Source organism: Lygodium microphyllum, chromosome 7 (assembly GCF_053477565.2).
Source record: "Lygodium microphyllum isolate KBCC chromosome 7, Lygodium_microphyllum_v1.1.10, whole genome shotgun sequence".
Lineage (NCBI taxonomy): Eukaryota > Viridiplantae > Streptophyta > Polypodiopsida > Schizaeales > Lygodiaceae > Lygodium > Lygodium microphyllum.
The window spans coordinates 148,832,558-148,848,556 of NC_141141.1; the positions used below are offsets into that span (position 1 = coordinate 148,832,558).

Sequence of the window (15,999 nt, forward strand, 5' to 3'; positions counted from 1 at the left end):
AAAACAGATGCACAACTCCTTTGTGCCTTTGAGGTATCTCATAATACCTTTCACTGCTTTCCAATGCTTTTTACCAGGGTTTGCCATGTATCTGCTAACCACTCCCACTGCAAAGGCAATGTCAAGACATGTAGCAACCATAGCATACTTCAAACTGCCAATAGCTAAAGCATATGATATCTTGGTCATTTCAGTCGTCTCATTATCAGATGTAGAGTTGTCCTCTGCACTCAGTTTCACATATGGAGGCAATGGAACCCCAATTGTTCCCCCCCCCCTCCATATTGCAACGCTGCAAAACCTTTGGAGATATACTCCTGCTGAGATAGATAGAGTAATCCTTTTAATCTATCTCTGCCTATTTGCATGCCAAGAATGTGATTTGCATCACCAAGATCCTTCATGTCAAAGCTGCCATGAAGACCTTGTTTCAATGAGTCCAAGGCATGAGTATCCCTGCTAGCAATTAGCATGCCATCAACATACAGAACCAAGATAATCAGGCTGCCATCTGCTGCCTTCTTGGTATACAAGCAGTGATCCACTTAACTTCTATGGAAACCTTGAGATTGCATAAATGTATCAAACTTATGATACCTTTCTCTTCGTGCTTGTTTCAGCCCATACAAACTCCTTTTCAGTTTACATACCATCTTCTCTTTCCCTTTTTCCATAAACCCTTCAGGTTGCTGCATATACATGTCTTCATGCAGATCACCATGTAAGAATGTATTCTTTACATCCATCTGTATGAGCTCCATATCTTCAGCTGCAACCAAGCCCAAAATGGTTCTCAATGTAGTCATGTTGACTACACGAGAGAAGATCTCATCAAAGTCGACTCCATGTTCCTACTTGTACCCCTTCGCAACCAATCTTGCTTTGTACTTTGGTGAGGAACCAAAAGTGACATTCATCTTGTAAACCCATTTGCATGGAAGTGCTTTATGCCCTTTAGGCAACTGCACCAAGTTCCAAGTGTCATTTTTCTCAAGAGATTCCATTTCTGACAACATGACTTTATACCATTTCTTGCTGTTCTATCTGTCCATTGCTTCCTTGAAGCAAGACGGTTCACCACAGTCTGTCAACATGACATAATCAATCACATTGTTCGCACCAGGAATGAATCTATTAGGTTGTCTAGTAGCCCTAGATGATCACCTAACCCAATGATCATTATTTGGTGGTTGTTGAGCATTTTCAGCTTGTTGTCCTGGCATTTCAGCCTGCAAATCAACATTAACAGCTTGTTATCTTGGCTATTCCTGCACATGTAGTGGCTCATTATCATGGGCAATAGCTGGCTGATCATTTCCAGCATATTTTTTGCATTTACAAGTTCATTTACAACAGGTATTTGCTGCTGTACAACGTGCACATTTGACTGCCCAAAAGGTATTTCTTCTCGGAATACAACCCTATGGACCTCCTCAGTCATTTCGAGCTGTTTATGCATGCGATCTTCTCGGAAGATTACATCATTGCTGCGTACTACTTTCTTTTTCTAAGGATCCCATAATCTATACCGCATTTCACCCTCGTCACCATATCCTAGGTACACAAAAGCCTTGCAACCAAACACTTTCAAGTGAGCATATGAAGGTGCCTTGCCCGACCACGCTTCTTGGGGCAACTCCCCCCTCCCCCCCCCCCCTCCCAAAGACCTATTTGGTGACCGATTAATCAAGTGTACAGCTGTCATAACAGCCTCTGCCCAAAAACCATGGGGTAATGCAGCATGAGACAGCATCGTACGGAACTTCTCCTCTATGGTCCGATTTATATGCTCTGCAATCCCATTTTGGGGTGGATTATGAGGGGCAGTGAGCTCCCTCTTGATCCCTTTGCTGTCACAAAATGCATGAAAGGCCTTGAACACATAATCCCCACCATTGTCAGAACGAAGACACTTGAGTGTCTTATTAGTTTGATTTTCAACCAATACCAAGAATTTTTTATACTTCTCAAGCACTTCATCCTTGCTACAAGTAGGGTAAACCCATACCTTCTGTGTAGCATCATCGACAAAGGTGACAAAATATTTCTTTACCCCTAAAGATAATCTTGGCATCTGATATACATGGAAATGTACTAACTCTAGAGGAGAAGATTTCAATGAAGGAGACTTTTTATGAGACGTCTATGCATGTTTACCATAAACACAATGCTCAAAATCAGCATAACGAAGACAAGGCAAGTAACCCAAATGAGAGAGCACTTTCATTCCATTTTGATTCATGTGTCCCAATCCCCCATGCCACAAAGAAACACTTGGTTGCTCAGTCACGGCAACAACATGATCACTCACACTAGATACATGGAGAGGATACAAGGTATAACTTTTACAACCTCTGGCAATCACTTTAGATCCCTTACAGATCTTCTAGTTCCCATTACCAAAGGTGGTATGAAATCCATCGTCATCTAGCTACCCTATGCTAATCAAGCTCTTTTTGAGTTGAGCTACATGCCGTACATGCTGAAGTGTGAAGACAGAACCATGCTGAAACTACAACTGCACATTGCCAATACTTGCAAGGTCACATGCATAGTTGTCCCCAAGATAGACAACACCATGTCGACCCCCTGTATAGACAATGAACCACTCACGATGAGGGGTGACATGAAAGGAAGCACCTGAATTGAGAATCCAAGTATGCATGTCATCATCAGTATCTGCAAGCATGTGCACCAAAGTGTGAAGAGACAAAGAGTACGTCATTCCCATTGTCACTATCATGAGTGACTACATTCACCTCTTCAATTTTAACACTGCTCTTCTTAGGCTGACTCTCTTTCTTCTCTTCCTTGCTATCATCTATCTTCTTGCCCATTCCTTTTTCTTTCTTCCATTTGTAGTAGCCACATTTAAAGTGACCCTTCTTGCTACAATGATGGCATTTTCAGCATCTTTGCCACGTGATTTACTGCGTCCCTTGCTATATCAAATTTGCCTTTCTGTTGTGATCTGCCCCTAGTATGCAAAGCACTGGAAGACTTATTGGATGCATTGTTCTGTCGATTTATTTCTTCCATGAGTAGAGCACTCTCTACATCGACATACAAAAGAATCGCATTAGAATTGCTCATAGCAGTCCTAAATGTATCCCAACTCACTGGCAGAGTGCAAAGCAAGAACGTAGCCTTAAATTCTTCATCAATCAAGAACTTCAAGGCAACCAGCTGGCTGAAAATGGAATTAAACTCACTCAAGTGAGTAGACATTGTTGTATCCTCTTTCATACACAAATCCATAAGCTTTTTCAGCCAATACACTTTGCTTGTTGCGGCACTCTTCTATGCATATAGTTCTTCCAATCGAGTCCAAATAGCATATGCAAAATCCAAACCTTCAATGTTAAACAGCAAGGCATCAGAAATTGATAGCTCGATGGTTGAGCGTGCAAGCTCATTTAACTCATCCCAATCTTCATGTTCCATATCTGCAGGTTTTGCCCCTTTGGTCTTAATCGGCTTTGCCTACTTCTTTTGCAACAGGATATTGTAGCACTGTTTTTGCCAAACTGCAATGTTATGTGCTCCTTCAAACTTCTTAATGTGCATGAGATTACTATTGTCATTGCTGCCATCCATGATTTTCAGCCCAAATGTGACCAAAAAATTTACCAAATGCAGGCCCAAAATGTCACACAAGTGACCAAGGTACAAACAAGTACCAACAAGCAATGAATGACCACTTAGAAGCAGAAATTTCAGATCTGTAAGTAAATTTTCAAAAGCACCAAACCATATGCTACAGCATTCCACAACTGATTACAACTGTTCCAAGGGCAAATACATCACATTACATGAGAAGTTCCAAATTTTAGCTGCAATTTCTATTGTACATGTATCCAAGGGCATAAAATTTGACACGCACGGTCAAAAGCCCCAAAATTTTGTGCTCAAAGCATCAACCATACATCTGCACTGTCTCTGGCATGCATAGAACACGCCAAATTTGCCAAAATAGAGCAATTTCAATATAACCTCCAAATTTCACCGATCGTTCTGTCACGATTGCATTAATACATGTTCCCAAAAGCATAAAACAGGCAAAATTAGCAAAATTTCACAAGATTCTGTGAAAGCCCCAAATTTCTGGAGTCCAAATGTGCATCAATGTCAGCCAATCTAACTCGGTTGAACAGAATTTCACCAATACAGTAAAAGCCTGAAATTTTATGGGCCCAATGTTGAGAAATTTCACTCAGATGAGCAAAAATTTCAATAAGTTAGGCAAAATCCCCAATTCAAATGCACACAATGTCTGCAATTTCTGACGCAAATGCCTCAATTTTGCATGAACAGCACTCAATCTGGAAAAGCCCCAAATTTCTCGGCCAAGATTGCACAAATCCGATCTTTTGTGCTTGCATGCGCGAAACCTCGATAGTGGAAGAGGAATTTCAAAAAAAATTAAGAGAAAAAAAAGGTTGGATGACGGGTCCGTTGGTCCGTCAAGGCTAGCACCGCCCGTCCCATCAGCTGCTGCGCCGTTGCAGCCCTATCGCCCGCTGTATCCCGCCTTCAGCACCAGTGAAGTCTCTGTGCAGTCGCGTTGCTGGTCACGTCCCACTGGTCCCGTGACTAAGCTGTCCAGCTCATCACCTACTCACCCAGCCTGTCGCACACTCGTCAGCCCGTCAACTGCTCATCAAGGCAATCGCCTATTCGCCTAACCTCTCCAGCAGCAACTATTGCCTTTTCTCCAACAGACCGCCTTCTGCAGAAAACGTGCCCGCTGGTCCAGCTGCCTCCGTCAAGCACTAGACTGCTGACTCTAACATGCACCTCCTGCTAAGCCTACGCACACCTGTCAACTGTCTTGAGACAGTGCACATGTGAGTTGTCTCTTGCCCGCTCTGATACCAGTTTGTTGAGACAAAGAAAGAGAGGATCGAGACACGCAATGCTTACTAGCAGCAAAGAGAGTGAGAGAGATAGAATGCAGAGTAGTGAGGAGAGTGACTACGATTTTTTTGGGTACAATGACAAGTGTACCTCTTTAGGTTTTTAGATAGATATATATATGAAAGTACAAGTGCTAAGGGTGTGTTCACACCCGAGCACATTTAGAAGGCACGAGGGCCTTTATTCCCAACATTTTGTCCATTAAATGCAAATGATGAAAAAGATGATTCATCAAACTCAAATTAACCATGAGATGCAAAAGCTAAAGAAAGAGATTAAGAAGAACCACTCGCCAAAGATTCTTGCGACTTTTGATTACCTTTTCTTAAGTGCAGTTGGAAAAATCTATCCTCTTCAAGGGCTTATGAACCAATACTTGGTATGAGGAGTTCCTTCACCATAAGCATCACCAATATCTTGTGGAAAAGAGAGTAAAGTCAAAAGATTTAGTAGTAATATACGTATCTAGCATAGGAGTGAATAGAGGTGGAGAAGTGTATGGAAAAGATAAAAGAGATAAAGATAAAGATAATCGCTTATATTCCATGCCAATTTCCACGTCAAGATGGCCCGTCTGTTGTGAAGCTTTCGTCCTTTCTATAAAATTATTAGACCAGTGTATCAAATCTAACAGGGAAACTCAAATTTACCTTCAATTTGTTATTTGGCTCAATACATGAGGATGAGATCCTGTTCGGCTCATGAGATCTCATATGTTCTATGGACTCCATGGTAGTCCGAAAACTCTCCGACCATGTGGGAAGGTGTCACGAGGACGTGAAAATTTGAGGCTTTGCTTATGTTTAATTGACATTTGATTAAAGGATTAATCAAATGTGCAATTAAAAGATGCACATGTATTGCACATGTGAGGTGCAAGCTACTTTTCCACAGTTGAAGGCCGAAGGACCCTGTGAAAAAGATAGGTGTCAAAGGCAAAAGTTGTAACAAGTTACACTTGTTAGATTCTAAGTTAATTTTGGTGTCAGTCATTAATTGGCCATTAAGTGTCACTGGTGACACTAGGGACTAGGCATTAATTAATGGATTAATGCTTGTCCAAGGGTCAATTAACGCATGGGACCACTTTGTGTTGCAAATGGCCTAGCCAATTAATTTTTTGATGGGCAATGTCAATTTTCTGGGCATGGATTAAGGGCCAAATTAATTTTCAGAATTAATTAATTCTGAAAATTAATTAAATGACTAGAAATTGTTGAAAATGGATTAAGAAAGCTGCCACTTAGCAAAACTTTCCCATGCAAGTGGGGGAAAGGCTAAATAGGGCTGAAGAGAGAGGGAAATCTCATTTTTTCATTTTGGAGCTGTTGGGAAGAGGTGTTGGACTGTTGCTGCCAGCTTTTGGGGCCATTTCCCAGCCATTGGAGACCATTTTGGTAATGGAGATTACATATTCTTGACCTTGGAAAGCTGGCAATTGCTACTGATGCACTTTCTCTTGAAGATCAAGAATGTTATGGTAAAGTGTGTATTTCATTTTATGTGCATTTATTTCTTGCTATAATTAACTCTTAAATTAGGTTCTCACCACCCATTCCAAGAAGGAAGGCTAGTTTTAGAAAGACGAGCAAGCTGTGAAGCCCACTCCATCTCGTGCGTCGATGTGCTAGGCTTGAGAGCATCATCATGATGTGGTAAGGATGTGTTCAAAGTTATCTTGCCTCCTGTTGTTCCTGCTTCTTGCGAAGGCTTTCAAATCAAAGACTGAAGTTTCATCAAAGAGAACCTTGCTCTGATACCATGTCAAGAAATACCCTAAGGCAAAAACATAAATGAATGTGTATGACAAAGCATAAACTCAAAAGAACACACTTACGATTAAGGTAACTCAAAGACAATGAACACAATGGAAATCTGGATGAATGATCAAATACTAAAAAGCTAATACAAGGAATGAAAACTATAACCCAAGCTCTCGTGTTTGGAGAACGAAGGTAGAGGTAATGAGCGGAAGAGTGCGTCGTATTCCTGACAGATCCTGAAACGCAACAAGGCAACCTCGGAGTATTGGACAACAACAAGCATAGCAAACAAATGATATTGGATTAGTGTCACATAGGTAGAAGAGAAAGAAAACTGCAAACACATATTCAGCTGATGACATGGCAACAGATAGCAGATGATGTGGCAACAGCCTACACACTAAATGTAGGCAGCAAACTAATGGCGACAACTAGGATCAGGTTGCTAGGCGATAGCTAGGGCTTGCAAACACAGCAGTTTGCTGACACGGACAAGCTTGCGACAACAATGCAGCAATCAACAGTTGTCGCCTAGCTGGAAACAGGGGCCAAACTGATGTAGACAACGATGGATGACTTCGATTGAGATGTCCTCCGCAAACAAGGTATAGGCAGCAAAGCTAGAGGGCTTGAAGCTTGTGAAAACAAGATTGGGCTAAATGGAGGGCAGCCTACCTATTTATAGAAAGTTTCAAGACCCGTACCACGCACAGTTTTAAAACTCTCTCAAGTCACACCCCATTCTAGGGTTTTCATTAATTAAGCATTTTTTGGGCTGTTTAAGAGGTGGTTCAGCATGTAATGCTTATTTTGGCTCAACATTAACACCCTCGGCCCAAAGGTGCTCAGGGAGCTCTACTACAAACAGCATAGAGCATGCCCTGTTCATGACTATCCAGTTCCTACGCTTTATTACCACCCAATGACTATAGGATGGTCACCTGGTCTGTAGAATGGCCGCCCAATTTCTACAAACGCCCAATGTCTATAGGGTCTATAGAATTCCTATGCTCTATGGCCTAAGCCCAGGTCTGTAATAGGGTCATTCAGGCTAAATAATGGCCGCCTAGTGACTATAGGATGGTCACCTGGTCTGTAGAATGGCCGGCCAATGAGCTGCATGGACCCTACACAAAACGCAGGTCTGGACAGTAGCCAGCTGTCCTGGCACATGAAGGACCACCCCAAAAGAGACAAACACAGGCAGACCCAAAATGCAACAAACAGGGCTTGCAAAGGGAAACAAATAGGCCACCCAACCTGGAAAGATGTGCCCAGATGCAAAATGCAACCTGCGCCTGCAAAATGCAGGTTGGAGAGGGCAAGAAACAGGCCGCCCAACACTGGTAGAGTGCGCATCCAAAACACAAGGTCTTCAACACCTATGGATGACGCCCAGCTGGATTTATTGCAGGCAGCATGCTCTTCTTCGTAATCTCCAGCTCCTACGCATGGCTTTGATACCATGTGAGAGTGCATGATGGAAAGAGGAAAGTGAACACGGAGAGGAGACAAAGAGAGAACATAGGAGAGAAAGGGAACAATGTGACTGTAATGGCTAAAGGTACAGGGCTGCAACAGTTGGCTCTAACACACAACTCTACACATCATTGTGGGCACCACATGATAGCATGTGGATGGGAGAATGAGGAGGGCTAGGTGATCACGAAGGGTCAATGATGGATAATGCGAGTGGGAGGGCAGGCTGCCTATGTATAGGTAAATTGGGGCCATAAGTGGTAATAGAATGGCCACACCCAAAATGTGGGCCCCCAAGACAGCCAAAAGTGCCCAAAAAGAAATGCACTAATGTGCCCTCCATCTAAAGTGCCTAAAACACATAAAATGACAGACAAAGACAATGTCAAAGCTCCTAATGTCCTCATTTGACTCAAACTGAGGCTCACAGGCAAGAGATGACCACACAAGACACACAACGAGTAATAGGAGTTTCATGAGGAGAGAATATCTATTATCAAAAGAAAGAATTTGTTGGGGTGCAATCACAGGCTATAATACAGAGTGATGAGAAAATAGGTTTGTTAGGTATACATGTGATTTTTGAAGAAGATAGGTGCTGAAAATGATTGTAAAGAAGCTGAAAATATCATTGTTGACAAAGCAAAAGCTGGGAAGACAGTGACTTGTAGTAATACAGTAAAGGGTGTGCAGCCTATGCATTATACAAATGATGAGGCTTTAGGTATGACATCTCAAAGCCATTATTTCCATAATCATTGGGCCCACGCTACTAGAGAGAGAGTAGTGAAAATTGGAGATCTTGAGACTCCATGTGTTGCTCTCATAGACCATAGGTCAAAAATTAATGTCATGGTCAGAAGTTTATATGAAAATGGGAAGCGACCCATGGCCGTTGACCATGGATGGAGAATGCAAGCAGCCAATAACTCAGCAAGAGTTGTATGCCGCCTGCCCGAATGTGAAGGTTTCTATAGGTGATGTCCAAGACAAACATCATTTCTTTGTGCAGGATTCTTCTTCTTATCCTATAATACTTGGACAGCCTTAAATTACTTCTATGCATATGGAGACAATGCTTTTGGATGATGATTCAACTTATGTGCGGATCAGGAGCAAAGACGGAAAGAGAGTTGTGCAATTTCTAGCTATCTATGTAAAACATGCTAGAAACAGAGATACTTTCAAAGATTACCCACTGCCACCTAATACAAAAGAGTTCAAAGAGCTAGGTTTTCAATGAGTACCACTATAATGTGGGACTATGATGGTGCTAAGAGGGAAAAGCTTTTGCCTATGACTTCAAGCATAGGTCTTCTTTCTTCAAGATAGGATTTTCAACAAAAGGTTCCATGTGTTACCAAAGCATTGCATACATGAATAGGGCAACAACACAATATGTATGCAGGACTGGAAAAAACATGAGAACATGAATTGTTGTAGAATGGTGAATATATTTCCAATTCATATGATGGAATTTCTTATGCAAACACAGTGTCAAAAATTGCAGCCATACTTAGATCTAAGCTGAGTTTTGAGTCCAACATCATACACGTGAATTCTTTGGATATGTTTCAAGTTATTGTTGATTTCGTGAAACAAGAAGAGATATGTTTGGATGACGGGCTGAAGTTAGGGTGGATACAAAGTATAAGATAGTGGACAAGAAGGTGAAACCAATTGCAATGCTTTTGTCCCTTGATAGTGAGGAATTGATTAAATTGGCTTCTCAACAGCCAAACTTGAGGGATTCAAAAAATATCAAACATAGATTTACTACAAATTCTCTCAAAGAGTTGGGTTGGAAGCGAAGGTTTTCTATTATCAACAAAGAGAAATGCTTTGAGGATATGCTAGCCAAGCATGGCGAGGCTTTTGCATTTCAACCGCATGAGATAGATTGTGTTGACCCAAGAGTTGTTGTGCCCACAATTATCTTTATGATTCCACATATACCCTAGAACTTACAACCTATTCCCGTTCCAAGGGAATACTAACCTAAATGGATAGATCTATTGAATAGATAGATAAGGATGGGAATCCAAGAGCCCTCTTCACCTCCATATTCCAACAAATGGTTCATTGTTCTGAAGAAGAATGAGACGCTAAGATTCATACAAGATATGCGGCCAATGAACAAGGTAACCATTAGAAATGTGGGAGCAAGATTAGTTGTAGATAAGTTTGCTGAAGATTTTGTAGGAGCCATATATTCATTGGGTGATTTGTATTCAGGCTATGACTAGTTTCAATTGGCACTTGAGAGTAGAGATCTTACCACAATGAAGACTCCATTAGGTTTAGTTCGCATGTGTACCTTGCCACAAGGAGCTATGGACTCTGTGGCCCGCGTGATGAATGCCACATCAAAGTGCTTAAAGGTTATATTCCAATGCCTTTCTTGGATGATGTACCCATCAAAGGACGTGCAAAAGAAGAGAAGGATGAGGAAATGGATGACCAGGGATGTAGGAAGTTTGTGGCAACTCATATTGCCGAGTGTCATAAACCCAAGGTCCTAGAGCTCATGCGCAGCACCAAACACCTTGAAAGGTCCTCATGCCTTAGCATACATAGTAGAAGCTTCTCCTCATAAGAGTCAAGTGGGGATTTTCCCCGCCTTGGAACCATAACACACCCTGCATGGCTCAAGCCTTCATGGGATGACCACTCATAAGAGCCAAGTGGGGATTTTCCCCGCCTTGGAACCATAACACAAGGTCGGCCCCTCAGGGTTGACCCCATGCACCACATCACATCACCACGGCAAAGCACCTCAACGCATCATGATCCCCTTGGACCAAGATATCCACCTTGCATCTCAAATCGTTCTTGGCTCATGACTCCAACAGGGCTTCTCCCTAGCACAGGTCACTTGGCACCTTGCATGCCTCATCTTGCCATGGCTCATCATGCTAAGCTCATCTCGCACCATAACAGGGTGCCACACTACCTTGAAGCACGATGCGACATCAAACCATTTTGAGTCATCATGACTCACCCCCATGTCTTGACTCGTCTCAACCCCTTTGGGTCCTCTCGACTCACACCAATGTCACAAGGCCCAATTGCCTTGGCCCTTTTGAGAACACCGTGGCATCAGGGGGCAAAGAGATGGTTGCTCCTTGGCACCACATGCCACAAAAGAGGAGGGAGCAAATGCCAAGTTGCCCAAGCACTCACACCTCACTACCCTCATGCACACCTACCCTTCACAGAATTCGTGTCCACACAAATCCCAGTTACAAACGCAAAGACCTTAAACAATCAATGTGGTGTTGTGAAAAGATATTCGCTAGGCTTAAAGAAGTGAATCTGACACTTTTGGGTCAAAAATCAGTTTTTGAAGTGAATAAAGTATTGATAGTTCTTCATATGTGTGGGCCTTATGGAAGAAGGCCATCCCCAACAAAAGCAAATGCCATAGACAAGATTGAGGAGACTTATTATTATGTGTCTAAACCGAGAAGGTTTTTAGGTGCTTGTGTGTTTTACTTGATTTGCATACCCCATTTTGCTCATATTCCAAATGATCCATATCAATTATTGAGAAATGGATAGAAATTCTATCGGGACACGTAACATGTGAAGGCCATGGGAAAATTGAAGAAGCTATTGAGAACTACGTGTACTCTAAATTACAGAGATGAAAGACCTATTATCATTACTGTTGATACTAGTCCAATTGGCATAGGTTGGGCTATTGGACAAGATGATGATGATGATGATGATGGTAACAAATATGCAGCCTGGTTTGGAGCAAAGATATTGAATGAGAGACAGAGAATATACCAACAGATAGAGAGAGTTGTGGATAGCTATGACAACCCTAAAGTGAGATAAAGAATCTTATTGGAGCCCAATGATAGTGGAGACGGCTTGCTTGCCTCCAGACATAGCTATGCTAAGATGGATTGCATACATCAAATCAATGAATCCAAAATTTCAACATGTTGTAGGAAAAGAGAATCCAATGGCAGACATGTTATCCAAAGCTAGGTATAAGAATGAAAAAAGTTTATTTGCAAAAGAATGAAAAAAGTTTATTTGCAAAAGATGATGAGGCTGAAATTTCAGCCACTTCAGTTAATCATGTGTCATGTATCTTTAGTGGATACCTTTGCAAAAGAACAGTATGAAGGAGAATGGTTACAAATGGGCTAGTATTTGAAAACTTTGGCTGAAAGAGATAATTGGACATCTTAAAGAATGGTTTTATGTGAAAGCATCCAAAGAAAAAGAGAGGTTCCCCACTGAATGTAGTTTGTGGCAAGGCTATGCAATTGCGGGTTACAAAAGACTTTCATGAAAGCTTATGTCTTGGTCACCAAGGTGTAGGGACAACTTCGAAAAGATCGAGTGTTATTGGTGGAAAGCTATCTACAGAGATGCATATCAATTTGTGAAGCCTTGTAGGACGTGCCAAATATACTCTTCAATGAGGCACACAGACGGTTTGGATCCTACATATCTTCTTCCCATGCGTTAGAAGTGGGTTGTTGATCTTGTGACTATACCTATAGGTTTGTAGTAAATGAGATACATAGTGCTTGCACAAGAGAACATAACTAACCAAGTTGAGGGCTAGGCCTTGAGAACAAAAACCACTAGTGCAGTTTGCAAGTTTCTTCTAAAGGATGTATTTTGTAGGTATGGAGGTGTTGGAAAAGCCACTGCAGAGACAGAAGAGCTTGATGCTAATGAAGCTAGAGACTTCCTCTCTAGATTGGGGATTAAATCGGCATTGACATTAGTATATAATCCAAAAGGAAACGGTAAAAGTGAAAGAGGGTATCCTCCCATTGTCAAATCTTTGGCAAAGGCATGCGAAGGTAGAGCACAAGAGTGGCCACATTTGCTTCCTCATGCTTTATAGGCTAATTGAACTACACGCAATGCTACTACAAGATAGATGCCAGCAAAGCTTATTTATATGTAGAGTGTTTTGCCATGGGAGGAAGCAATGAGCAGGGAAAAGCTCTTATCTATTAGAATCTACTAGTTAGAAAGAAGACCTGAAGATATAGAGATTGCAATGCAGAGATTAAAAGAGGCTAGACTTCGCAACAAAGAGAGATTTAACAGAAGTCACAATTCGAGACCGAAAGCCATTGAGGAAGATGACCATGTACTAGTGTATGAAAGCAGTCTTAATAATCAGTATACTACCATCACAAAGGTTTCCAAAGATTTGAAGATGCCAATTGCAAGGAATAGGATCAAGTCGTTCAAGAGAAGAGAGTCAAAGACTTGAGGAAGAGGAGCCTGATGAAGATTCTGCACCAAAAAGCATTGAAGAGGATGAGAATGATGATCTCATGGAAGATGAGGAAGACCTTGAGCATGCAGAAGAGTAAGATAGGATGGCACATATCTTATGGAAAGACTGTAAAAGCTATAGCTGACGATATTCATGATGTCGTGAACCAATATATATCATATAAAAGCAGTATGAACCTCACTGCAGAGGCTTATAAGTTCTAGTGTGATTGCTACTCCGGAGTAGACAACTTATTGAAACTATTTGGGTCAGTGGGAATCTTGAGTTCATCCTTGGATAGAGCCATGAAACTATCAACCTCCTTATTTTACTCATTTCAGGATTATCACAAATTCGAGAAACAGTTGGTTTGGGAATATTCCTACAAGAAGGGTAAACATAAACCTACTAGGCATAAGATCACAATGAGCGTGCCCACTACCAAAAGGAATGTGCCAAAAGATGTGTAAGTTTTGAGGGAGTGGATTCCCGTGTCTACGGGTTGAAACCTACAGGATCTCTATTCCAACTGGGACTTCGTGTGTATGTCTATCAGTGTCCATCATGTCTGACAGTAATAGCCCATCATGGACACTGACTGCCTATCTTCATGTAGACTCTTAACACAAGGATCATCTTTTGCTCATGTGGCTTCCCTATCCAATAATCCACTCCTATGGATCTTTGTGATGTAACATAGGAGATAAATGTTGAGTACGAAAGAACCATCCAACTATACTAATCCATGCCACAATCATGTACAAATTTGGATGTTCACCTAACATGTAAATGTGATACTGAATATGATTCAACTACTATAGTCAAACTTTAATTTACTATAATTATGATGCTTAGCTTTTTTTGGATGTGGAGATCAATGCATTGATCTCAATCCTTAGCTTTTTTCAGACTACAAAAGCACACAGTTGGCTTCCAGCATGATTCCAGAGAAAGGAAGAAGAAAGAATCGTGCCTTGACAGCTCCTTTCTTTGCAACTGAAGTCTTCGATTTTGCAGTTTTTGCTTTCTCATCACCGGCTGCCACTCTGTTGCTAAGTGTATAATATCCTACATTCCCAGAAGTAGTTATATCCTCATCCATAGGATATAAAGGCCCCGAGAACCTGTACTCCTCAACCGTCGTTTCATCCTGAGATGATATCTGATGGACTGGAGATTGTTCCCAAGGAAAAGAATTGTATTGTGCTTCAATGGCTGTTCCTTCTTTCCGAGAGTGAACAGCACCCATATCGTCAATAGTTCAGACTTGAAATAGCTTCTTCAGATCAATAACTCTCTTGTACTTGGCCAAGTCAGAAAGGCTAGCTGGAGGTCCATCAATCCAAAGAACGTGCTGCCTCCTTCGAAAGAAGATCGTAGGCGAGAGAGTATCAGATAGCAAGTGGATTTGGTAATGCAAGAAAGAAGTCTGCTTATGCGCTGGTTCTCTGTCGCAAGACTAACAATGGCTTTAAATGGAATGCCTGGGCGATCAACTTGACTGAATCAAACCTAGCCGAATGTGATGCGTTTGATGCTTTTGAACTGGCCTTTCAAGCTCACGTCTAGCCCGATGATGGCTCCTCTTGTCGCAAAACTCCCCCTTGCTTGACTGGAAAAGGCCTGGAGAGCAGGCCTATGAGACGTAGCGTATCATGTCCTCCTTGAGCAAGAATGAGAGTCCTTTTGCAAGAACAGGGGAGGAACAGGGGAGGGCGGCAGAGACACGCTTCTTTCGTTTTGTGCTTGCTTGGCCTTTCTGCCTGATTACGCCTCGTGATGCGTGTGTGACATACGCATGGACAATAGAATCAGGTGTTGGTGACGGATTAGCTTGAAGGCGGGTCAAAGCTTGAACAGTACAGACCCATACAGTCAGGGAAGGTGCTCTAGAAGAACCAGTCGGGCGGGGCAGTACAAAAAAGATTGCGGCCCGAAGACCAATCTGTAGGCTTGCAGATACAGTTTATCTGTGCACCACCCAATTTTCAAAAGCATGAAGAGGACTATTTTGAGTCCTGCAGTCCTCTGACCAGTGACCCACTGAGTGAGAGAGAGCGCGGTCCCTCGCAGCAGTGCTCGCAGAGAATCGCGACTCGCAAGTTACAACCCGCGAGGTACACTCGTCACGCCATCCGAGTGTTCTAAAAATTGTTACTTCAAGTGAATCTACGTGTGGGGCCTGGGCCCACGCCCCCAGAATACATCCTATCCTGCCTTGTTGTAAATACCTTTCCAGTTGTGTATACGGTCGTAGTTGCACAATGCAGCCCCCCATCTCACCACGTATGACTCATGAGCATTGAGTAGTTCGCGTATAAGTTCCACGAATGACCTATTTGCACCAGCTTCGGGTGCGGAACCAAGGATCAAACTGGTTCAATGCCCCAAAATCATCAGAAAGGTGCATCATGCATCCTTTCTGATGGTGAGTCGATATCAGCTCTAAACCAACTTGCATTTGCCTGTTTAAAAAATGCCCAATTTTGAACTTCAATTAGACATTGATCCTTCTAATTATTTAATCCATACTATTCTAGTTATATTTGACTAGGAACCACTCAAGGCCATGCCCTCATT

The 15,999-nt window shown here is 42.1% G+C and overlaps 1 protein-coding gene across 1 annotated transcript in view; it reads right to left on the bottom strand.

Annotated features, from left to right (window-relative positions):
* LOC148034072 (protein PSK SIMULATOR 1-like) overlaps positions 1 to 15,531 on the bottom strand; it is a 207,740-nt gene extending 192,209 nt beyond the window's left edge. Inside the window, exon 1 of the mRNA XM_087682064.1 lies at positions 14,393 to 15,531. Coding sequence (XP_087538190.1) covers positions 14,393 to 14,668 — 276 coding nt within the window. The 5' untranslated portion in view covers positions 14,669 to 15,531. The remainder of the gene's footprint in view (positions 1 to 14,392) is intronic.
* Positions 15,532 to 15,999: the final 468 nt, after the last annotated feature.